The sequence below is a fragment of the Protobothrops mucrosquamatus genome, unplaced genomic scaffold (assembly GCF_001527695.2).
Source record: "Protobothrops mucrosquamatus isolate PMUCROS unplaced genomic scaffold, P.Mucros_1.0 scaffold1795, whole genome shotgun sequence".
Lineage (NCBI taxonomy): Eukaryota > Metazoa > Chordata > Lepidosauria > Squamata > Viperidae > Protobothrops > Protobothrops mucrosquamatus.
The window spans coordinates 296,187-321,940 of NW_015387933.1; the positions used below are offsets into that span (position 1 = coordinate 296,187).

Consider the following 25,754-nt stretch of genomic DNA (forward strand, 5'->3'; position numbering starts at 1 on the left):
ACACAAAAAAATTCAAAGTCCTTGAAAAAGTCAGATGGGATTTTGCTTTTTATTTCTAATGATGTTGGCTACCTTACTGCATCAGATTGATCTGGAATAACAATACAAGTTGATTAAATTAACTAAGCAATCATGCACTTAGGTAATGGGGGAGCCTTACAAATGTCATAGTTTCATCACAACCAGTATGGATAGCATATGCTGTAAATTGGCTAAATGTTTGCGGGAAAGTTAGCTGAAACAATCTTACCTTGGAATGAATGTTTTGGCAGCAATATGTTGAGGTAATGACTATGGATATTTTCTTCTGGACATGTTTCTGTTATTGCATATACAAGTAGTCCTTGACTTATGAGCATTCAACAATGGCTTTAAGCTACGATGGCCTCCGAAAAAGTGACCCGTCTTTGGAGTTATAACCATTGTGATCATGTGATTGCAATTCAGGAGCTTGGTGACCAGCTTGCACTTATGATGGTTGCAGTGTCTTGCAGTCATATGATCACAATTTGTAACCATCACAGTGGCTTCCAATAAGCAAAGCCAAACAACTGCAGGATTCATTTGCTCTTGTGATGCGCTTAACAACCACAGTAAAAATGGTCATAAAATTGGGTCCAGTTACATGATGACTTGCTTAACAACCACATCATTTAACCACTGAAATTTCAGTCCCAATTGTGGTCATAAGTTAAGAACTACCTGTACCAGAAATACAAGGCCAAAATATTCTGGCACATTGCTGAGCTTTCAATAATTTCTCAAATCAACATTTTTTAAAATCCACTTTTTGGTATAGTTCCAATATATCTGTGTCCTAGACAGCATACTTTTGGTTAAATTTAATGTAAATTTCTGTTTTATGCTGTGATATAATAGAATTGAAAATAAAGACAGGCCTGAAAATGTTATAAACTCACTTTTCTATTTTATTTTTAGTGGGTTTTTTTTAACTTCTTGGGAGAGGCGGTTGTAAGATTTTCTTCTCAAGTATCAAAATATTTTGGCCAGCCTTAGATTCTTGCACCTGAGTTATGGAAAGAGCAACAGTGGCATTATACGCTATTCTGCTTCAGACACATATTTTTTGGGGATGCAAGTAATAAAACACCCAATATCATAATACATGTTACATACCAGATTTTCTTCACAGAGTTCTCTGAATTGGTAAAATTTCTGAGCCATGAGAAGCTGGGCACTACCAACTGCAGTTCGGATTTTACCTAAAACTTAAAAATAATCAGAGCATAAGACACCATTGTGATGTATTAGTGTAAGCAAATATTGGAAATCTCTCCACTGTTACAAAGTCAGCTACAGATCTAATTCAGGAGTGAGCAAAGTGCAATCATATGCAGCCTATGGCCTATGGCCTAATTTCAAATGCTATCTGCAAGCTATCCATATTAATATCTGTGGGAAGAACACTTTTTTTCCTTTTGTATATGAGAGTGAGTGAAAGATAGAAAAGAAAATGGAGTGTCAGAAAGAGGAATGGAGGAAGAGAGGGAATTACAGAAAGTGAGTAAATGTGTATTGCTACCCTCTCCTAGTAGTTCCATATCCAATGGTTGCTTAAGCTCAGCTCACCATTGATAATTGGTGCTAACAGATTTCAATTAAGAAAATGCAGTCCTCTACAAGAAAAGATTTCCATTCCTTTCCAAAAGCTACTACTAAAAACCCACAGTTCATTTTAAAAGTGAACATACATTCCCAGTCACTGGAACTCCCTCCAACAGATACACCAATTAGCAAAAACAATGAAAACTCTCATATAAAGAAAATAACCAGCACTGTGTTTCAACTTGGCCTATATACTTCTCACATATGCAGATTTTTTTTTCAGTTGTGTTGCTTGTTGAATGATGAGGGATGATAGAAACTCAGTTCAACAATATCCAGAGAGTCATGTGTAATCCTTCTGCTGTTTATCATTGAAACAATACAGTAATAGTCCAAAGAATGCAAACTATTTAATCAAAACTGAATCTGTGCTGGGTTCCCCACAGGCAACATATGTTTGGTTTGGCCAAATACATGGACTTCTGTAAAGTAGCAAGTTGTACAGTGCCAAGTTAAACAGATCTCTAAGCCAATGAAAAGGCAAATCTATCTACCGGGTAGGAGACTATGAGTTGTGAACATATAGGAGGCCCACTGGCTTGGGTCCTAAATTGCTTCATGCCACTTTATTCCTGGAAATGCTCCTTCATTTTGTAGCCGCTTGCATCTTATCTTAGATTTTCATGGTCATTCAGAATTGAAAATAATTATTCCTTGTTCCTAAAATATTCTCCAAATTTAAATGAGCTTTGAGAGAAATCTCAAAAGCATCTGTATTCAGTTCTGAGAAGGTCTTGCACATTCAATAGGAGTTATGTCCTAGCTGCAAATGTTACGGCATAATTCTAAAATTGCACACTTGTAAATTGGTGGCAGTTGTGGTGTGGGCTCATAGATGAATGCTAGAATTCCTTGTGAAATCCTAGGCTTCCTTACTTTAGAGTATGTGCTGAGATGTTTAAAGTGGTAAAATATTGTGGGATGATTTTTATCACAGAGATGATCCCCACTTCAGCAGTTCTGATCTTTTTCTTTATGAGGACCATTACAGCTATTGTTGATAAATTCTGAGAATTATCACATAAGACAGAGTAGATATGAGGCACCTGTGGCACCATGACACATACTCTAAACAATCTCCCAAAATCATAAAATACTAAGGTACAAAAATCAATGGGCTTTATGTCTGAGCAGACCTATGTCCAGTATATACATACTTTATATTAGTAGATAAATATTATATCTTTTCCTCTGGAGGTCCTGGAAGTCCTTAGTTTTAGACATCAACACCAAAAGGAAACAACTTTGAAGAGGGAAACATAAATTCACACTACACAGCACAGGGAATTCTACACATAACTGCCATTTTCCCATTATTGTTTGCAAGGGTTGCGTGTCTAATTCCCTAGGCACTGTGCTGAAAATGTACCCCTTGGTGTGTCTAGTCTTTTATTTGTACTAATGTGCAAACCACTCAAGTGAAAGAAGTCTTCAATAGGGGGGAGGAGTTAATCGGAGAGCTTTCATGTGGTTCCTATTGTTATGAGAACCCTTCCCACTGCATCGACTTCAGAACAGCTGCCTCAGCTGGAGCTGGGCCATCTAACATTTCACAAGGCATTTCAAGAATTGAAAGGAAGGATGAGAGAAATAGAATGGAGATGGTCTCCCAGCTGTGCATGAGAGGAGAATTTTGCACAAAGCCAAAAATTGCTCGGGTGATTGTACTGATAAGACAAGTTGCTTAAAAATTGTTTCAGGATGCAATATTGAACAATAGCTTGAATACTCCTTATTAAAATAGTACTCTATAATATTCCAATATTTTCTGGAAGAAAGAAGATTGAGGAAGATAGAACGTGTCCAAATATTTGGTGATCTAACACAAATTCTTAGATGACTATGAAATGAATGCTGAAGTTGTTCTGCATTGAGTTAAATGAACAGAACATAATAATATTGAGCCCTCCCAGCTTGATGTAGTTTTCAAGGCATTACTGTCTTCACGCTTTCAGACTTCAAATCTATCCAATGATTCTAAACAGTGAACCTTGAATGTTTAGCATGCGAAGTACATGCAGTGACACCTCTTATACCTACTTCTTATAGCAATCTTTCCCCATTTTCAGTTTCCAGATGTGCCAGATTTAATTTCATTAATACCCATTCCCAATGGCCAAAAATATGTAACCAACTCCAAAAACAATGCTGATAATTTATAAATCCCTGAATGGATATTGTCATGTATTCCTGTTGGACACTGATTTAACTGAAAGCCTACTGTAGTTCTGCCTTATACATATTTTTTCTCTGATTTCTTTTACATCAGCTAAGTAAAGAATACACCTACAAAACAAAAGGTTTATTATGTATAATGTTAAGAATAAGCATAATAAGCATTCTTAAACTATCTTTTTATCAATAATCAAAGCCCATTCTGGATATACTCCTCTCACTCTGAGACTTTCACTGGTAAACTTTGTTAATTACGTAATATGATGCATGTAGAAGTAAAATTAAGCATATTTAATTCAGCTAAAATATCACCTTATTTGTTTACTGGGAAGAAAGAATGGTCAGAAAAATCTATTCCACTGAGCTGCACCTTCTTAGAAGTGTCCATGTTCTAAAAGAAAATGAACAAATAAACATGTGCAATGGGCAGAAAACTAGTTGATGGTCCAGGAATAGAAATACCAAACAAAAATCAAATCTAATCAGTGTATTGTCCAGTACACTAATTTTAGCTTCTTTGCTCTTGTTTATTCAATAATCTACTAATAACAGAGGTTGTTTTTTTTAAGGGACATATCTATTTAGCTATTGGCATCGTGTGCAATCTCTTGGTTCAAAATGTTTTTTCTAAAACTTAATCAAAGACACATTCCCATGGTACATGTGTGTTCCTGTGCAGATTTGGCAATTTTATGTTGATCATGAATACTGACCTATGCTCAGCAATTAGTACAGACAGGCGTGGCTTTATTAAGCTAATTATTATCACTATTATGAATAAGTACTTTCAGAGGAAACTAACAAAACTTTAATGTAATAAAACATGTGCATAATTAACTTAAGAACTATTTCCAGATGTTCTTAACTCAGTGACTGACATTATAAACTGTTTTTATATGCAACAGCGGGATCAGCAGCAGCAGTAACAACAAATTGCATTCATAACTGGAAACACTCTTTTCATTGTGACACTTTCTTTCTCTGAAAGATAATAACAAACATGTCTATGGAGCACACAAGACCCTGTCAAGCAGCCCTAAGCCATCTCCTCCAGACAGCTGTTGTACATAAGGAGGCATTGTCTGGAAAGGCTTGTATCAGATTACTCCTAGCTTCGGGGTGGGATGGGAGAACATTCCCTCTCTCAGCTGCCAAGATATTGAGAAAAATTTTGCAAGTTACAGTAAGGCTTAGTATGGTGTAGTGATTAAGACATAATGGATAAGCACAGCTCAGATCATGGAGGAAGGGAAAGGAAGAGGAAGTTGTTTGAAGCCATTCTTAGCCCTGGAAACTCCCTGTTGCTGTTGTGGGAAATAATTGAAAGAAAGAAGTCTCTGTATTAGGGCTTTGCATTCAAAATAGGGCATTTTATTCAGAGTGTGCATGGACCAAAATCTTTGTAAGATCTGTTGGAATAGCAATGCATCTTTCTTGGTGTAAATTACAAACTGCAGAGGGCTATTATATTAGCCCCCAAAAGGGAACAGTTGCTTTATGATGTTCCTAACATGTGTTACATTTTTCCCAATAATGTAATATTGGGAATATTAATGAAGTAAAATGAAGTGAAAGCAAAAAACATATGCAAGTAAGGGGAGGAATGACAAAATGTGTACATGTAGTCCTCAACTTATAACAGTTCATTTAGTGACCATTCAAAGTTACAATGTCACTGAAAAAGTAACTTATGACCATTTTTCACACTTACGACCATTGTAGCATCCCCATGGCCACATGATCAAAATTTAGACAGTTGGAAACTGACTCATATTTATGACGGTTGCAGTGTCCCAGGATCATGTGACCACCTTTTGTGACCTTCTGACAAGTAAAATCAATGGGGAAACCAGATTCACTTAACAACTGTGTTACTAATTTAGCAACTGCAGTGATTCACTTAACAACTGTGGCAAGAAAAGTCGTAAAATGGGGCAAAGCTCACTTAATAAATGTCTTGCTTAGCAACATAAATTTTGGGCAAAATTGTGGTCATACGTTGATGACTACTTATACAATGTCAAGCAAATGCTGTGCAAGATTTGTGTCAATGTCAGAATGCAAGAATGTAAGAGTGTCATTTGTAATGAGGTCAGCACACACTGATAGTCATTTCCGTATCACTTCAATTTGCTATGGATGTTAGCAAAATGCACAGTGCTTTTTATGGTACTTTTAGCAGTAGAGATATATCTTGAGAAATTACAAGTGGAATTGGTTTCCCAATCTTTAGATTTTGATTTAAAAGATAACCGAATAAAGGCAACTTTTCTTGTTAGCGTTGGAATTACTTACTTTCTTCTGGAAGATGATTTTCTTGTTCTTCTCTCTCCATTTGTCGGCACCAACCTTCCATGCGTTCTCTTTCTGCTTGAAGAAGCTTCAGAAACCAATGTCCATCTCTGTGGCACACAGACCTTTGAACAGCTTCAATTGGATCTTCAATTATAGAATCAATCCAAGGATCCGGTGGAGGTAAAATGGAAGGATCAAAATCAGTGTCAAAGTCATCATCTACTGCACATGCATGATAATGGTTTCCTGAGCCTTGTATGCTAACAGTGGAAGTGCTAATATCTCGGGAATATTGTCTTGACATTGGCCCAGAATATGATTGATCATCTTGAGGGTCCATGGACATTTCAAAGTTCTCATGGAAATCCATGTCTGCTTGAACAGCTGTTGTAACACTATTTGATCGGGTAAATCTGCGGAAACTGAACAACACAAAACAGAAAGTTTAGCAATGCAGACATTCACAGGCAGGTATACTTTACAGACAAACAGATGCAATTGTACAATGGGATAGCTTTAAATTCTACTGGATAGTTTATAACATCAGCAATTGAAATAAAAACACATTTGCTTTTTATAGGCATCATAATGGCTTACATTTTGCATGGCTTTGAGTGCAAATATTATCACATTCACATTAATCCTTGATGTAATAAGATTTTACACCTAATTCATTTTAGGTTAGAGTCATAGTGATATTTCCTTAGGATGTCCTTGAAAATTTGATTTTGGTTTAGTATCTAATAATATTCATTTCGTGTGTGTGTGTGTGTGTGTGTGTGTTAGTGGTAGAAAGCCAAAACTGAGAAAGGACAGAAGTTAACATTTTCTCAGAATACTCCCACCTTCCTTCTATCCTGATACCTTGTAGACCAAAATCACAGCTATCTTTCCACAGGTGAATGCTACTATACCAAACACAATTATTAGATTTGCATGACAATGTTTAGAATAGTGTCCCTCTTTCATCACTCAAGGCATAGAAATTGCAAAAGACTGCCAGTTCCACCTCTTCTCATTTTCCCTTACATCTGATTTCTATATTTCTGTATCATCACATGGCACTACCTGCTGCTACTGATTTCTATTTGAATTTCTATAAAATAGCTGGAAGTTTCCGTACAGTACAATTGAATTGAATCAGTAATACTCAAGACACAGACAGAAACAGCAAGGTTTTCCCCAAATAAGTAGCCGTGATTTTATGAGCATGTGTGTGGATGAGAGAAACTTTATTTGTCTGTAAAATAATTATAGTAATAAAGGAAGAAACTACTGTGGCAGAAAGGAAGGCAACCCACTTCTCAAAGAGGACAAGTAACCCTTATTAGCCTAGCTTTTTGTTGTCCATGTCTAGAGGGTAACTGCAATGAACAGCAAATGAGAACTCTATAAATGTCATGATCTCAATAGATGGAAAGTCTCAAAAGATTAATAGGCTCTTCATTGCAGACATTAATTCTTTACAAGCAGAAGGGAAGAGAGTGGAGTAGGTTTAGCATATTGGCTTATATAGCACTAACAGTCCTAAGTATGTGTATCTGAAAGTAACGGCCAATGAACTTAATGGGACTTTCTACAAAGTAAGCACGTGTAGTTTTCTTTCTTCAGTTGCAGTCCAGCACAAAGTATTCATCATTTTCTGCAAATGGAGAAAAACATAAATAAGCTCTCCTGCAGCTTCCTTCCCAATTTTCACAGAAACAGCCCAGAAATGTTCACCTATGACTAAGAGATTAAGCATTCTTAAACTCATTGGGATTTATAGCAGAGTATGCTTATATGTATTTTTCAGGACAGGTTTTACGTTTATCTATATGTTGTAAGTGGTAGGTAGATTTGTGGGGGAGAGAATGGTTTGGATAAATGTGTATGGTGGAATATTAAAAGTGGGGTAAAATTAATTTCAATCAAAAGTCAATAATTAATATTGGTTTGACATGTCTGTATCTTTTTTTAGAATGCATAGATATAGATGATATAGATATAGATATAGATACACAACTGTGACATATGCACACAAAATATTAAGAATGGTTTAATTGTGAAATAGATGATAGATGCGGGCAGCTGGATAGTAAACAAAATTTGAGTATATATGTTTATAAGCATTATTTTTTTGATAGTGGTTCACCTTAAATTCAGTCATTTTTTAGATAGATGTGATAATTTTTTATGTTTCATTTAGGAAATTTAAAAAGAATAGTGTAATAAAAGATACTGATTCTGTTGGGAATGGCTGATGCACAACTTTCATATGGGACAGTGAGAAATAAACGCTGCATGAAAATATATTAACATTTCCCATCAAACACAAAATACAAATTTTATGAACTTCTCTGCGAAAATATAGTGCTGGAGACAGGCATTGCATTTTAAAACAAGGAATGTATCCCTCAGTTCTGAGGTTAAACTTGTATAACAAAAGACAGGCTGTGTTGAACATGTCATAAGGAGTGACCCAATTTTGTATGCCTTTGTATTTATTTATACAACACTGTGGCTAAGCCTTGCTGAGTGGACTGTTCTTGGCACTGAAGCATGGAGCTACAATGGAGATTCATGTAACACAATCTGATAAAAGAACAGAAAAATTCTTTCACTAATATTAACAAAATGTGAATCCTCAAACATATCTATAATGACCTAGATTATTGTTGCTATTTTCATGAACAAAAAAGAAACAATATGATGACATATACAAATCTTCATACAATAAAACTTCATCACTGACTTAGATGTCTCACTGTTGTTAATAAACCAATATAACTTTATTATATATAGCTCCAAACATACAATGATTAGAAGTGAATATGCATGCACAAACACAGGCAGTAATAACTTTCCAAGCCACTGACAAACTTGGAAAAACCAGGGCTGCTTTAATGATTTAAAGAGAAGTGCTTTGTTCATTTTTCCGTGCATTGCGAAGCATCCCATTCAAATGCTTTAAACCAGGGCTTTTCAACCAGTGGTACGGGTACCACCTGTGGTACATTGGCACCTGGCAAGTGGTACGTGACCATCCTAGAAAAGTGGTAGCGGGGGAGGGAAATGAGCTGAACCGGTGGCAGCACCGCACAAGCCTGAGCGAGAGACGGCTGGAGCTGCAGGGCTGTCAGGGCTCAGCGGAAGCATCAGGATCAGTGCTGTTTTCCAGCTGATCGGTGCTTCTTCGGGGCTGTCAGGGCTCAGTGGAAGCGCCAGGGTCAGCGCCAGGCTCCAGCTAAAGCTCGGCGCTGATCCTGGTGCTTCTGCTGAGCCCAGAAGAAGTGCCAATCAGCTGGAATGTTGCAGCATCTCCAGGGTCTTGTGATTTACATTCAGATGCTTGGCAACTGATTCATATTTATGACGGTCACAGTGTCCCAGGGTCATGTGAAGTGACCAAAACTTGCTGCAACCAGCCAGCAGACAAACCAAACACCCCCCACCCCACCCCTGCTGCCAATCCTCAACAGAAATGCTCACAACAATGAAAACCTCAGACAGGAGGAAGAGCGTGGCCGGGTGGGTAGGCAGGTGTCTTGCTCGGCTGTGGCTTGGGGGGCACTTTTTTCAGTGCCATTATAACTTTGAACAGTCACTAAGCGAACTGTTGTAAGTCGAGGACTACCTGTACTTTATCACTTTTTTCCTTTTTGGGGGGGTCATCAAATTTTTGACACCTTGCTAGGCGACTGGTGGTACTCAGATGTTGCCATTTCCTAAAAGTGGTACCATGGGTGAAAAGGTTGAAAAGTCCTGCTTTAAACAATGCTACAGATCAGATAGTGTTCATTTTATGTAATTCTGTACTACAGATCTCCATTCTAAATGTAGGAAAATAACTTGCAAAAACTAAGATGGAATTATGGGTCTGTTGCTTGGTCAATGAGGCCTGCACTCATTCATGTATTGCCACCTGTAATCCTTCTAGTTTAAATTAAACTTTTGCAATTAAAAAAAATTAAGAACTTGGCATGCTCAGTTTGATTCAGTTTAGCTATATCACTTGTGAAAATTTGGACTAGATATAAAGACCTTGCTGCTAGTGGCATATTGCTTTACCAGCATTGAGTTTTATCAATGTCCCTATATTGTTCTTAGAGTAAAATCCCAACAATTTCCTCACTTTGTTGTGCTTTGAAGATCTGTACCTTTGCATTCATTCATGCCCCACAGGCAGGATATTATATGGTAATAATAATTACAGCCTCTGAATACTTTGATAGTTACTTGGCCTAAAGTGCAGAAAATCATGAAACCATGGACTGACTAAATAAGCATAGAACACAAAACAGTCTATTCCAAATAATTCAGGCTCTTTTTTTATATCCCCTCCAGAGTTCTGTTTACATTTTTTAAGTCAAAGAAAATTCTTCTTTTGCACAACAGTGCCAAACGATTTACAGGTGGTTTTGACTGTTTCTATTATGTACTTGTTTATCATGTCTTGAAATTTTAATCACAAAAATTCATATCAGTTGGCTCTGACTCATAGCTGAAACAAATACATGTGTAACTGAGCTGAGCTGAAGTTACAGATGGTAAGTAGCAACAGTACTGATGATGACTTCGGCCTGCTTCATTATTATCATTTAGGACAGACGGTGGTTACTGAATAACTCCCGGACAATGACAGCGAGATGAAGCAGGTAATGAAAAACTTTGTAATTGATGAAACTTCAGTTGCTAAACATTTGAAAGTTACCTGCTTTGTTGTTTATTTTTAAATTGCAGACAAAAGCTGTAGGTAACTTGTGTGCAAGGGCAAGATTGCATCTGCAATCTTGATGGGAATTATTGAAAATTGCCCTCCCCATGAGCATACATTATGTTAAAGTTTATCTAAAAGGAAACCCACTCTCAGCTGCTATTCATGTGTTATATCAATCAACAACCAGGCTAATTACTCATAGGAAATATCTTTCCTACACCAGGTAAATAATGATATTATTCTAAATTATTCAATGCTCTCATTTCATGGGATGACTGGTAGCTGTCAGTGACTAATTGATTGATTTTTCAAGATACGACTGGACCAGATAGTATTTAGATGGAAGACCACTGGAAATCCAAGGGTAGAGTTGTACTGAAAACTTCAAAACATATCCCAGCAAGTCAAGGGCATCATCCTATAATTGCAGTTTCATATGTCAATCAGAAACTGAGACTTAAGTCTGACTTGAATTGTGAGCAATATGTATCCACAAATAAATCCTAGACGTCTGGGACTTGCTTCCATGTAAATAATGCAAAAAGCATATTTTGTCAGTAAAAGAAGGAAAACAATCTTGGCATTTCCCTTCTCTTGAAGAATCCCTGCCGTCTCCCATAGTGGCCTAATGGGCCCCTTTATCCCACAAACTAGCACAATTTAAATACCAAACTCGTCCACTCTTGCTAGTATTTTCTCATCAATCAAGACCAGAACATAGCTTGAAATAACAATATTAAATTGTTTAGCATTATATTATTTTCTATCTGCAGCAGCAAAGATATTTACTATGGTGGGAAAAAGGAGGGAACATTAAACAATTTCCACAAAGAAAACAGTTGCAGAAGGAAACTCTTTGCACACTGGTATCTTATTTATTTATTACTCAAATGTATACTTTGCTTGTCAGAAGGTTGCAAAAGTTGATCACATGACACAGGACACTGAAGTGTCAGAGATACATGCTAGTTACCAAGCATCCAAAATCTGATCACGTGACCACGGGAATGCTGCAACATTCGTAAGTGTGAAAATAGTCATAGTCACTTTTTTCAGTGCCACTGTAACTTCAAATGGTCACTAAACAAACTGTTGTAAGTCGAGGACTGCCTGTCATGATTACAGTGTTAGACTATGCCAGCAGACCTAGCTAACAAAGTGCTGCAAGGGCAAAATGAAGTTATTAAGTAATCAGTGAGTTGTAAATAAATCTTTATTTTTATCATAGGAATAATTAACCACATGCTCAAGTATCATTGCAGGAAATTCTGCCATCTCCAAAGTAAGGGCTGGATTTATACTATGTGGATGTCTACTGTGTGCTAAAGATTTATTTTGCTATTGCATGTTATGCTTTAATATAATTTACTTATCTGAAAAAAGACTCAAATTTAGGAAGATGTCTCCTCACGAAGGGAAGATTAGCTAGAAAACATTTTTCTAGTCTATGCTGCTAAATTTTCAGATATTTTAAGATTATTATAATTTAATTTCATTTAATTCAATTTCATTTAATTTAATTCATAGATTTTGTTAGGCAAATCAATTAAAAACCACATACTCAAGTTTATTACAGTAATATTATAAGGAATAACTAAATCAGACAATCAGACAGAGAGTTAGCATTTGGACATATGCCTTGATAATCACCACTGCATAGACATTTGTATTCTCTAACATTGGCCTTAAAATAAGGAAGAGAATTTCAGTTTATCCACATGGAATACAGAAATAGATACTTGACTTCTTAGTATTTCATGAAGGTTTTTTAACCATCAACAATATAGCTGCAAACTATTGATAACACACTTAGAATATAAAATTAATATTTGCTTACCATTTTTCCTCCTCTACTTGAACACCTATGGATTGGAACTTACTGCACACTCTGGTTTCACCAGAACTAGAGGATTCATCTCCGCCATCAACCTGCAGAACAACCAAATTAAAATAGAATTAAAGGCAATGTGTAAACTTATTGAGGATGTGTTTTTTAAAAACTGTATCTTGCCACTTTAGCTCTGTTGTTCTGTTTAAAGCTCCTCTATAAGACAGCATGAAATTATTACAAATTTTCAGCAAGATTTCATATATTATTTAGAAAATGAATCAGTTTGATTCCTGCACTAAATTTATCTTGTCTAAATTTTGTCAAAGAGCGTGTAACTTATGGCACTCAACTTGAACCAGGAGCTTAAAAGTAAAACTCCATTATCATTAGAGTATATATAGGGCTCAGTGTAGCAGAATATACATTCAGTGCATTTGTTTAACTAATCCATAAATGTATTTAAAATAAGAACTGTGGACAGTGAAGCATTTTTCTTTAAAGATGATAAATAGTATACTATTACTTACTGTACCTTTCTGAGAGGGATTTATCAGTGATTTAGATCCTAAAAATAACAAAAAATGTCATAGGGGTAGAACATTGTTTTAGCTATTCTTTTCAAGGTGCAGCTCTATAGTTCTCTGTTCTTTACATAATCACACTAGGAGATCAGAAAATATTCTGGATGGCAGTCATATAGTAGATAGTTTGATTGTAGTCTATTATTGATAGAAAATGGAAAGTGCTCTATTGTATATAAGCCACTATATCCAGGATGAGAAGAATGAGAATTAATGTCATATAACAGTGGAGTGTTGGAGACCAAGTCAGGATCCTATTTGGCCATGAAACTTACTGGATGATTTTAAAACAACTACTACCTCTCAGCTTAACCTCCTTGTAGATTTGCTGTAAGAAATTACTACTTATGCGTCTTTAAACTTTTTGGAGGAAAGGCAGCATATACATTCAAAAATAATTTATTCTGGGTTGTTTATTAGTCTGCTTATTCTTTTTTATGGGTAAATGGGTAACAAGCTTCATAGTAAGATCAATTTTTCAAATGCCATCTATGTTGATTATCTATTGAATATAACATTTCTTAAAATTTGTTTCCTTGGACAAACCTCTAGCTGAGGACAAACACTGCTGGTATAACATTATCTTCTCTGGAAAATTTCATTGTAATATGAAATCTAAATTCCAAGTAAGAAACAGGAGCAAATGTATATATTAACAATGCAAAGTATCAAAGAGTTACAATGCGTTTTTCTACTGTACTTTCTAAGAACTTGCTACCTTTAGTGTAATCTCCCTTCCTACTTTTGTGTACATTTTGAGATTATAAATATAATATATCTGCTTGTTTTCTTCCTCTCTTTCCTTTCCACACAAATAAACTATAACCTTAAGTGGCTTGATTGTTGTTTGAACAACATTCATAATTCTAAATTTCTGTACATCCCAGTTTAACAGCATATTTATCACGATGAAAAGAAAAGAGGTTACTTGAATTGTTAACAGCCTGCCCAGCTATGATTAGTAATTTATTTAAAAAGTAAGGTTCTGAAGATAAATAATAAGAACAAAGAATAGAATGTCTTAATTCTAAGTAGAAATAATACTAACTGTAATAAAGAAACTATATCTCATTTATATTCTTTCTGGGCCTGGACTTTAGTTAAGTTTTATTTGTTGAATTTCTTGCTCTGCCAGTGTAATAAAAATCTAATCTATTTGTATAGGGAGTGACAACTGAGATAATTTGACAGGTGTTTTTAGAATCCAGATGATTAGAATCCAGGGAGCTGGATGAAAATCTCTGTTCAGCCACTAAACTCACTTGGGCATAATCAGAAAGCTGTGGCAAGAATCAAATTGGAGGGAAAAAAACCTCATATGTGCCATCCTTGGCTGCTTAGACAAAGAAATGCAACAATAAAAAACAACAAGATGAACTGCTACTGCTTGCTAGGCTGCTTGTTTCACCTTATTCAGAAACTTTCCAAAAACCCCTGCAACAGTTCTGCCTGCTCTGTAGATTCTTGAACCGTTTGCAACAGCAATAAAAAAAAGTTTATGGTGAGGATTGTCCCATTTGATCTTGTGTATTGCTCTGAATCTGTATTTCAACTGGAAAGGGCACTTAGCTTCAAAATGCAGAGACAGAGGATCACTCAGGTAAATACTTCATCCCATGGTGAAGCTGGACATCTTAGGGAGAAAGTTAGTTTCTCATCTGTTTGAATAAATTCAAAGTATAATTTATTTAAACAGGGTGAATCAGACAGATCATCCTTTGGCCCTCCCTGCTGATTTAACAGCTAAATAGAACAAAGCTGCTGCACTGAAGTGGGTAACATGTGTTGCATGAATAAGCAGTGACAATTCAGCTAAACTGACAGAAAACATGTCGCTGGTGATGGTGCAGTGTAAATCACTGCTTTACACATTCCCTTTCAATGATTTCATTCATGATTTCCTCACTCCTGCAGGGTTATGAATCACAGGTTTAGGTTTCTGTGTGCTCATTCAAAAAAGAATATATTAAATAGCCAGAAGCTTCAATAAATCCTTACATTTAAGGAAAAAAACTTGAAGAGCTTAAAGTGATTCTAATTGCCATATGAGTTACCTAAACCAAAGTAAAACAGGGGAGCAACCAAAATCAAGAGTTTAATGATTGGATGTCTGAGTGGCTGAAAAATGACTCCCAATAGCAGTTAAGACACTGAACTGTAATATAGTCCCTCATTTTGTTTGTACCTGTATTCCAATGGACAGACATCTGTTTTTCTTGAAATGATCTCTTTTTCTGTCATCTGCAGTTACTGTTGCAATGGTGGCAGTGGTCATGACAGTAGCTGTGTTGTTGCCCATATGCTGACTGGCAGGACCATGGATCTGTGCATTAGCTGCTTCAATAGCAGCAGTGAGTGCTTTCATACTGTCCAAGCTTTCAGTAGAATTGCTAAGTCCTGACTGACTGATATCTCCCCTTGGTCCATGTCCATCCATGTAGGCATCCTGGGCAGATTCTGTGCTGCTCTGGGCTGTGATGGAGATAAAAGGTTTGGTGGTGGTTCTTGGTGGGACAGGAGGTGGTGTCTTCTTATAGGTGGTAATGCAAGAAGAAACTAAAATGCAAACACATATGAACATTTGTAATTAGTTTTCTTTTTTCATAAACACATAATAACAATCTGTTTATATTGAAATGGAAAACTTTCTACCATAAAGTCAATAAAACTTTGTGACCAAGCTCAGAAACACAGAAAGATGTCTCCTAAAATATATATTTTTAATTGCAATATTTAACTATGTTTAATATACAGAGAATTAGACTTTGTTGGTTTAGTATATATTTGTATATAAAATGTTTTTAGTAATGGAAGAAAAAAGATACAAACTTTAAAAATCTTTTGAATGTGTATCATTTAACATGACTAAGTAGTTTGAAAACTCTTGCCACAGAAATCTGCTTTGAAAGTTTCAGGTGCATTTCTTACACCAATGTATTTTCTACCCACTTATCAACTATTTTTGAATGAATCACAAAAGATATTTATTTGAATGTAATTACATAGAAGCTATTTCATATTAGAAAATATTGATAACATTTAAAACATTTTCAGACAGAAGGCAAACTGTTATGAAAGACAAAAATTACCATTACACAATTATATCATATTGATAAACTATAAGTCATACAACAATGCTGAATGAATGGTACTTATCCTTGTCCTTGGAGTTTCAGCCATCACAGCATCCCTGCAGTCACATGATCATGATCTGGGCACTCAGTGCTTGACTTGTAATTAGGATGCCACAGAAAATCAAGGTCATGATTTCCAATGTTCCCTGCTGGCTTCCCATAAGTCACTGGGGAAATCAGCAGGAAGTTGGAAGTTGCAATCATGTGGGGTGCTTGCTTAATGACCCACATGATCCTTGCTTAGTAACGGTGATTGGGAGTGCCAGAATTGCCACCGCTGAGTGGCACACTCATGTGACATTGTGCTTTGTGCTTTATGATTGTTGCTCAGTGATGGCAATTGCAGTTCTAATTGCCATTGTAAAGTGAAGACCACAGTATATCTAATATATTATATGTTAGTATAACAAATTATAACATAGTAACATAATTTCATGTTATGGATGAAATAAGTTATATATCGAAAATGAGAATGCAAATTGAAATAAATTAGGCAGGTATTACAAATATGAATTTGTTTTAATTTTCAGACAACTCACAAGTTGATAAAAACTTATTTTTGTTTTCTACTGGAAACAAAATATTCTTCTTTAGAATATTGGTCCTTTCATTTCCAGTTTCATGTTTGCCCAAATTCAAATGCTAAAAGAATATATTGAACTTTTTATAAATAGTATATGATTTCCTATCAGTCTTCCCATTATCTTTTTGCAGAACAAAGCAATAATTCACTTTCTCATATGAAATATTCTATACACACATCCACATTCACCCACAAATATTAAAAAGTGATTATTGTAAATACTTCTGAGCTTGTCAGAAATGCTTCCGTTAAAACAACATTCAATGAATGTTATGAATTAAGACAAGAGGAGCAGGAAGAGAAAGTACAAAAACAAGACTTCTGAAACAAGATAATGCAATCTTTTAGTTCCTGAAGTTACATATAAAGTTCAGAAGCAGACAAAAAGCAAATCATAATGTGGGTGGAGTGTGGGGGCAGAAAGGTAGATGGAAAACTTCAGGCTTTTGTACTGGAAATGATGCAAGTTATTTGTCATTCCTGTGCTGGAACTACAAAATAAGCCACAAGTTTCAGTGGAAGCTTCTAAAGGTCAGCACTGACCAGAGAACTTCAGGTGCATAAGCTAGAAGGAGCAAATGGACAACATGCCTTGGATTTTTTTTAAAACACTCCAAGATCCTAGCAACTTGAATCATGGCAACAACGGCAACAATTTTTTAAAAAGAGTGTGTTTTTTTTAAGAGATGCAATAACTTTTTTTGTTGTTGTTCTGGAGCCAAGTGAAATTGGCAGGAGAAGGCAACTGCAAGACAATGTGTGAAATCTTCACAGAAAAGGAACCACTCCCTTTTTGGCTAGGGTGAATGATGGTCAAAACAAATGTCAGCCAGATCAACTAAACTGAGAGAGGTGTTTAATAAACTGGCTGCTTTAAGGAAACGTGTACATTCTGAGGATAGAGTTACTTTCCCTTCCTCCTTTTCTTGCTTGCCCAAATGCAAAAATGGGAAAAGCAAGAGTTCATATGTCATTTTTCTTTAACTTGGTGTGTTCCACTATGTTGTGCATAACATCAATCTTAATCTTCCCATAATTCTTAAAACAACCAAATGGGGATTTTTTTTATTTTAGTTATGTTTCCGGAAGAGCAAATTTTTAGACCAAGAGAAAAAGGAAGGAAGTTACTTTAGCAGGTAGTGCATTTAGATAGCTTAGTCATGGGGCAGGAATTTGAAACAAGGAGTGCCAGCCATTAATTACAAAAGAAAATAAAGTTAAAAGTACAAACATACACACATACTCTACAGCTGTTAAGGACTGTGAAGCACAGCCTTGCCCAATCCATGAATCACAAATCTAGGAGATATGGTAGGCACCAGATTGAGAAGTTTAATTATATTCTGAAGATGACGGAATGCTAAACAAATTAAAATGATGGAGGTGATCAAGAGATTTATTCACAGAGCAGCCGGAGAAAAATAAAGGCAATATTCCTATTATTCCCTCAAAAACTCTCAGTTTTGCCTGGCTTCAGGAAATGAAACTTTGTGCCACCTTGAATGACATAATAAAAAGTTTGGCTAACACAGGTATATAACAGAATAATATACAAAACAGCTCTGTTAACTCAAGAGTTCTGGCTGAACAGAAGGCTGGTGTTTAAGCTGACTGGGAAAGAAAGTAATGTGTATTTAAAAAGGTGGAAGTCTATATTCACAAATTTGAGAAACTATGAAAGATTGACTGTATTGGTGAACTGGCTACTGATAGGAAATACTGAAATATTGCAAACTTTTATTTAGCAATGACCAGAGTAGAAAATAAAGATTTCCTACAGAAAGCATGTGGAAGTCACATACAAGGAATAAAAGAAGAGAAAAAGAGGCAAATTTGAAAAAAAAAANAGTCTATATTCACAAATTTGAGAAACTATGAAAGATTGACTGTATTGGTGAACTGGCTACTGATAGGAAATACTGAAATATTGCAAACTTTTATTTAGCAATGACCAGAGTAGAAAATAAAGATTTCCTACAGAAAGCATGTGGAAGTCACATACAAGGAATAAAAGAAGAGAAAAAGAGGCAAATTTGAAAAAAAAAATCACTTATTTTGTGTTTCAGCTGAGAGTTACTAACATGGAAAGACTTAGTGGCTGGCAGTTCAAAGGCTTTGAATTTTAGGGCTCAGGTGGTTACAAATTACTTTATACTTGGCAGAAAAAGAGCAGTTTATTGCTGTCTTGATTTGTTTGTTTATTTTAGCAGCTGTGTAAATGGAGATGTTTATCAATTTTCAGCAAGAAAGAAGTGAAGATTGTTGAAAATAAACAACACCTAACAAGACAGTTTTTTAAATTAAATAATTTTATTATATTTGAACATGTACTCTCTCATTATAGAGAACCAGTCTATTAGTGGTTAAGGCATCAGACTAGAAACTGGGAGACTGAGTTCTAGTCTTGCCTTAGGTATAAAGTCAACTAGGTGACCTTGGCCCAGTCATTCTTTCTCATTTGAGGAAGAGGGAATTGCAAACTACTTTCAAATTCTTGTCAAGACAGTCTCAGTGACTTTTTCAGGCTGTCACCAAGAATGAACAAAACTGATTTAAAGGCAAAGACACTGTTTGTCTTTCCTTATACCTATATGCAAATATTGTGGTGGAATGTAGTATGGATTCCCAGTAGGGAGAGGCTGTCTCCCAGAGGGCAAAGAGGCAGCAGAGCTTCAAATCTCTAATAGGCAGGAAGAGGGCAAAGACGGTTCTGCTCTAGCAGTTCACAGAGTATATCTATAGTTATGCAGATAATTGGTTTGGTTTAGCAAGATTTCTGTTTGTAGGCAAACAATATTACGGTAATCTTCCTTCTTAGGTGTGACAATATACACAGCAGTTCAGAATGACATGCTGTGTCTTACAGCATATAATGTATAAATGGGCTCTGATTTAGAAAAAATTGATAAACAACAGAAACACTGTGTTCTTCTCCGAACCATAAATCTATGTAGTCTAATAGTTATCTAGTCAAATCTTAAACTTCTTTTTTTGGTTCTATATTTCAAGTTCAACACAGTTATAAAACATTCCTTTTTTTCAAATCTCATACATGAAACATTCATGTAATTAGACGATGAAGATAATTACTAACATCAGGGTTTTTGGTTCTTTCCCTAAATACATTAAACACAAATTCAAGGTTCTTAATGCCCAGAAATAACTTTCACACTGTTGTCCAGGATAGTAGATTCCTGGCTAAATCTGAATACCAACTACACAAAAAGGATCCCTATTGACAATTCATTTGTGATCACCCCAGTACCTAGATAAAAGCTATTCTAATAAATCAGTGCTTCCAATATTCTCTTGTACAATATCTTAGTTAATGCCAACTAAGTAACACTCTCTATTGCTTCAGCAAGTAAAGGATTCGGTCAAAGGACTGGGGATCCTAGGTTACATGAAGGTTGCCAAGCCAACGTTGGCATTAACAACAAATGTGCTAAGTGAAGAGCTTTCCATTTGCTTTTTCTCTTAGGCCTATCTCTAGACATGACAAAGGAGCTTGACACATGTAAAGAAGTGTGAAGAGCTCGCCGAAGATAGACTCACTATATGTTAGATTTCCAAAGTGCTAATACCAATGGATGCTATAGGTAAGAAATCCCCTCATGCAATGAAGTAGGGAGCAGACAAGTAGTTGCGAATGTTAGAAGACAATCTCTTGACACACCAGAGTAGTAGAGAATTTGATTAAATCCATTCACACCTGCTGTTTTAAGCTCTTAGGGACACATCTTTAAAACAAATACAGTCTTCTATGAAGCTTCAGTATTTCAAAGCAGAACATCAAACTGCAATGTCCAGCTCAAGAAATAACTTATCTTCTTAGAATGAGTTTATGTTCTTTTACACTTTCTTTCCCTACCAAGCAAATCTGAAATGCCAGCCTTAGCGGAGTTTCATAGTCCTTTTAGACCATTCTTACTACCAGGCACTTGTGTTTGCTTAAAAAAACTCAATTCTCTGGTAGAGATATTAGCTGTTGTAAAGCAGCAAGTTCTCTAAGGAATTGGGACACTTTTACTGAGTAAATATTTTCTGAAACAAGCATACATGGAATTGTGAAGATTTCTGTAGATCTGAAAAAGCAATCCTTGCATGGTTTCTTAGGAGAATTTAGTTGCATCTGTTAATTTTTTTCCAAGTTATCAGTAATTTCTACTATTGAAAACATAGCTTTACTATTATTAAAAACACATTCATAATTGGGTAAATGTAAATCTTCTTGTAATAATCATGTGATTTAAGTGAAAAATGAATGGTAAATTGCCAGTTGCTTAAACTGCTTTTCTGGTGTTGTATTACATGGTACTGTATTGTATCGCCACATTGTTCTTTGTTTAAATGTAAAAGGTGTGAAACTTGAAATCTGACCATCTACTCAAAAGGCCTGTGAAGCAAAAACTGTCCTTAATCTAGTCTTTGTCTCTTTCCTTTCAGAACTTCATAAGGATTACTTTCATAAAGAAGTAGAATGTTATGCATATTATTGAGTTTATATAGTTAAATCATAATCTTTTTCCTCAGTGACAGGAAAACAGCTGTGAGGGTGACTTCCATAGTGTGTAGAATGTTCAACTGTCAAAGGCAGTATTTCCTGTACACAAATATTATGACCATACTTGAAATATTATCGTTTAAATCTAATTGTACTTCAAAAATGATGCTGGGGGGATGGGCAGGGCAGAAAAGGTGCAAAAAAGAGTAACCCAAAGTACCAATGGCTGGAGGAAAGTTAAAAGGCCAGGAAGTTATGACAGAAATATATAATATTGTCTCATATTATATGTTACATCATGTTAAAAAAGTAGATAGGAATTTTTCTTCCTTGCTTCACTACACTTAGAGTAATTTGATGAAACTTAATAGTGGGATCCTTAGGAATCGAACCATGTTTTTCACTACTGCAAGATAATAAAAGCCAGATTAAAGGAAAGGCTCAGAAATGTGCTCATTGCCTATCAAACAGTGGGTCACACTGCTCGCCTATATTCAATTCACAATCCTTCACTATTATGAGATATTTTCTCCAATTATTTCAACCAATACACCCCTTCATATATCTGTGCACTTGATTTTTGTTTCCTATATACATATCTTTGCATTTAATACTATTCGTTATTATTATCTGATACTTTCATTTCATACATGTAATCTACTGAGATCATTTAAATTTTTCACGTGTTAAACATTCATCTAATTTTGTGTCTTCTGCAAATCTGACAAGCATCCATCTACCTCTTCACTGAAGTTATTAATACAAATGCTGAAGAAAAATCTCTTTTATGTAACCTTACCCACTGCATAAGCTAAAAGATAAGGGCATAGCTACATTTTCAGAACTTATTTTTAATTCAAATCTGTAGTTGTATTTCTGTTTTCACACATATTTACATGTGCTGTAAAACTCACAGAACATTAGATTTCATTTTTGCTTAAAATAAAAAAAAATCACAGAAGTTGCTAATATGTATTTAGGGTTTAGGATATGTGCCACACTTGGCATGAAACAGCTTCAGACATACTGTAGCTTTGCAGCCTTCTCATTTGTCCCTTGAGGACATGCAGGAAACAGCTGCTTATTTTACTCCGTATTTAGCCATTTTGAGTTCTGCTCTTTTCTGTACTGTAATATATTGTGTAGGAGAGTCACTGTAAAGCATATATTTTTTGGAGGAGAATGAGCTAGCAACCTACATAAGGAAAACAGTAATTAATAATAATTTGTTCAACTTTTGAAGGGTAATACATACATGCACACACAGACACACACAAGTTTGTTGTGCTGGTGACCAGTGTTGGTGGGGATTATCATTTTAGTAACTGATCATCTCTTAAAATGCAACAAAGATCTATTCTTCCCATATTTAAACTCTTATCAATAAATAAATTCTTAAAAACCTCATCATTTTAGTCCCAATCAGCAAAGGTACACTAAGAAGAGTACCAGAGATGACAATATATCTATTTTAACCTTAATCCAGTAAACCAACTTTTTATTTCCTCCTTTTAGTGATCAGTCTCAGTCTTGTCTGATAAAACTTGTTCCTCTTCCATAATATATTTTAAATATAGTCTATCTATAGAGGCATAAACTATTAAAATTAATTTTTGGATCCATTATTCAAAAAATATCCAATGTTAAAATATTTTCTTCCATTCTGTATTAATAAGTCAAATTTAAATATTCTTCTCCTTTAATTGTAATCTTTAGTTCTTTCTAGTTCCCTCTAGTGTCCAACCTTCAAAATTTCACCCTATCATTTTTTAAAAAGGAATTTAATAAAAGTATTCTCCTGTGGGGAAAAACACAACATTAATTCCAAAATCTTATTTCAAATTCATCTGGATCCTTAGTCTTTTTGTAATTTTCCAAAATCAAAGTTCTAACTGCTCTTTTGCTGTTTATTTCTAAACACAAAAATTTAAATCTTTAAACTTGTATATAAAATTTCTTTACTAAGGTTCAAAGGAAACTCACCCAATGTTTTCATATGCATGAATCCAAAGGTTACTAATTGTTGCGAAGCAGTTAACAAGCAATTTCCAAAAGTGATTAGGAAAGGAAGCATGCAAACGCAGTGTCTTTTTGAACGCACCAACCATGGTTTGAACAAGATGGCTATTCTCTTGCCTCCCCCAGCAATAAACCCACAGGAGACTGCTTCCTTGCTGTCACTAGAGTCAATAGTGATTTAGTAACATATAAGTTTTAAAAAAATAAACATTGATTTCCAAAATCCAACTAGGTTCTTGAGGAAACACACTACATTTTTAAATAACAACTTTTAATATGATTAACAGTGACAATGCATCCAAACACAGCGAAAGAATTCTGCAAGAAGTTTAAAAAGTGCAATCATTGATACTCTTGCTATTACATTAACAGAGCACTTGGCAGAACAAAGCAGCAAGTCCTGGTGGAAGGAAGATGCTGACAGAACTGAATAGCTGATGTGGGAAGGGAAGGGAACCAGCTGGCTGCTGTCAAGAGGGAAGGGAGAGGGGAAGCAGGATGCTGACAAGCTACTGGGCAGCTGCTCTTCCAAGTACTCCACACGCTAAGCAAAAAGCCTTTGATCTCCTGAGCAAACCTGGGATTGCAGCCAGAACTCATATCCTTTCTATAGTAGTTTAAGTCTGTTTCCCCTTACCAGTTCTGCTTGTTGATCACAGGACAGTCCTCTAGAGTAATTTTTTCAATCAATGAAGAAAATGAGATTCCACAGCTTTTATGCCCAAATATTTATTTTCTCAAATCAGAAAATGTGACATGCTGCTCTGGTTTCCCATCTTGAAAGGAGCTGAATGAACAAAGAAGCTCCAAATTATATGTTTTAAAAATTTGGCTATGCTATATGTACTGCTGCAATGCTGTGACCAGAGAAGCTGTTGAGCTGAGTGGAGGAGATAGGAGAGGAGAAAGCAAACTGATTTTTGATCATTTGCAGCTGGGGTTATAGCTGGATCTGATAACACAGGAATCTCAAATCCAGACAAAAATGTATATTATAAGGGCATTTTTCTTTTCAGAAAACTAATCTGTAAATTTTAACAAATACATAAACAATTGGTGCCTGTAAATTGCACAGTGCATTAAGAAAAATGCATAGTCAATGAATTGGTTACATTCAGAGTTATATTTCTTAAACAATATTGCCAAGGAAAATGAGGTCAGTATGTACATATGTTATTATGGTTTGCTTCAAAAACTGCAAATCAATCAGGAACTTGAGTTGGACTTACTGTACTGGATAATTGCACATTAGATTAGGACAAAACAAGTGTAAGGTGAAATTCACCCCAAATTCTATTACTTCTTTGAGAATGTTTTGAGGCAATAGGCTGCAACATATTACAGTCCACAACGTTGTCAAAGGGAAGCCATAGCATATAATAAGCCAATTTACAATAAAACTATAATTTACAAATGCAATTGATAAGCAATTATTTACAGTTTATTTTGAAATAGTAAAACTTGCCATAAAATCATGACAAAACAACTCTAATATGCATATTATATATATACACACACACACACACCAAAAACTACTCCTGTTTTGTCCTATGAACTGCCCCAAGTAAAGGTAAATGGATTGCAGTGCCTGGCTATAATCCTGCATGCTTACTTGAAGGTAATCATAACCAAACAAAATAGATATTGTTCTAATCAATGAATCAATTAAATATAATAAATCAAATGTAAAATTGGATTGTTACATTTTGAAAATATTTTTAGATTGTTCTTCAATTTAATACCATTCCTTCCCTTAAGCAGACACTGAAATAATGGCAAGAAAAAAAAATACTAAGTTATAAGAATATAGAAAATATTTTACCAATAAATATAAGAACAATTCACATTTGTGATATTTCTGGTGACAATAAATTTAAAAATCTATATCAAGACATGTGAGAAATATACAACTAAACATTTCTTCTTATTAGAGCACTTCACAGTTCTTGTATTTTTTTTTGTCTTTCAAGAAAACATATTGATTAAAAGAAGAAATAATCTCTAGGCAAATCCAGTTTTTTAAAATACATAACACTTTATACTTAATACTACTGGGACTGTTTTGGATTTTCAAAAGAAACAAATAGATTTTTAGATAAGGGCAAACTGCTTCATGCAGATCATGCCACCTTACCAGTTCAAAGAATTGCAAATGCTATGTTTCATCATATCTCTTGGAGGTCAGTCAAGATATTGCTACTTCAAAAATAAATCCATGCATTCCAAGGCTTTAGGCTTGTTTGTTTCTTCCTTTGGTAAAACTATCTTTAGCTTAAAACACACTTAGAAAAATCAAGTACAGGCTTG

General features: G+C 35.2%; 1 protein-coding gene across 1 annotated transcript in view; it reads right to left on the reverse strand.

Moving 5' to 3' along the window:
- Window positions 1-25,754, reverse strand: part of DLGAP1 (DLG associated protein 1) — an 88,861-nt gene that overhangs the window by 4,148 nt on the left and 58,959 nt on the right. Inside the window, exons 6-9 of the mRNA XM_015823193.1 lie at window positions 15,393-15,763; window positions 12,633-12,724; window positions 6,097-6,518; window positions 1,138-1,229 (exon numbers count right to left, since the gene is read on the reverse strand). Coding sequence (XP_015678679.1) covers window positions 1,138-1,229; window positions 6,097-6,518; window positions 12,633-12,724; window positions 15,393-15,763 — 977 coding nt within the window. The remainder of the gene's footprint in view (window positions 1-1,137; window positions 1,230-6,096; window positions 6,519-12,632; window positions 12,725-15,392; window positions 15,764-25,754) is intronic.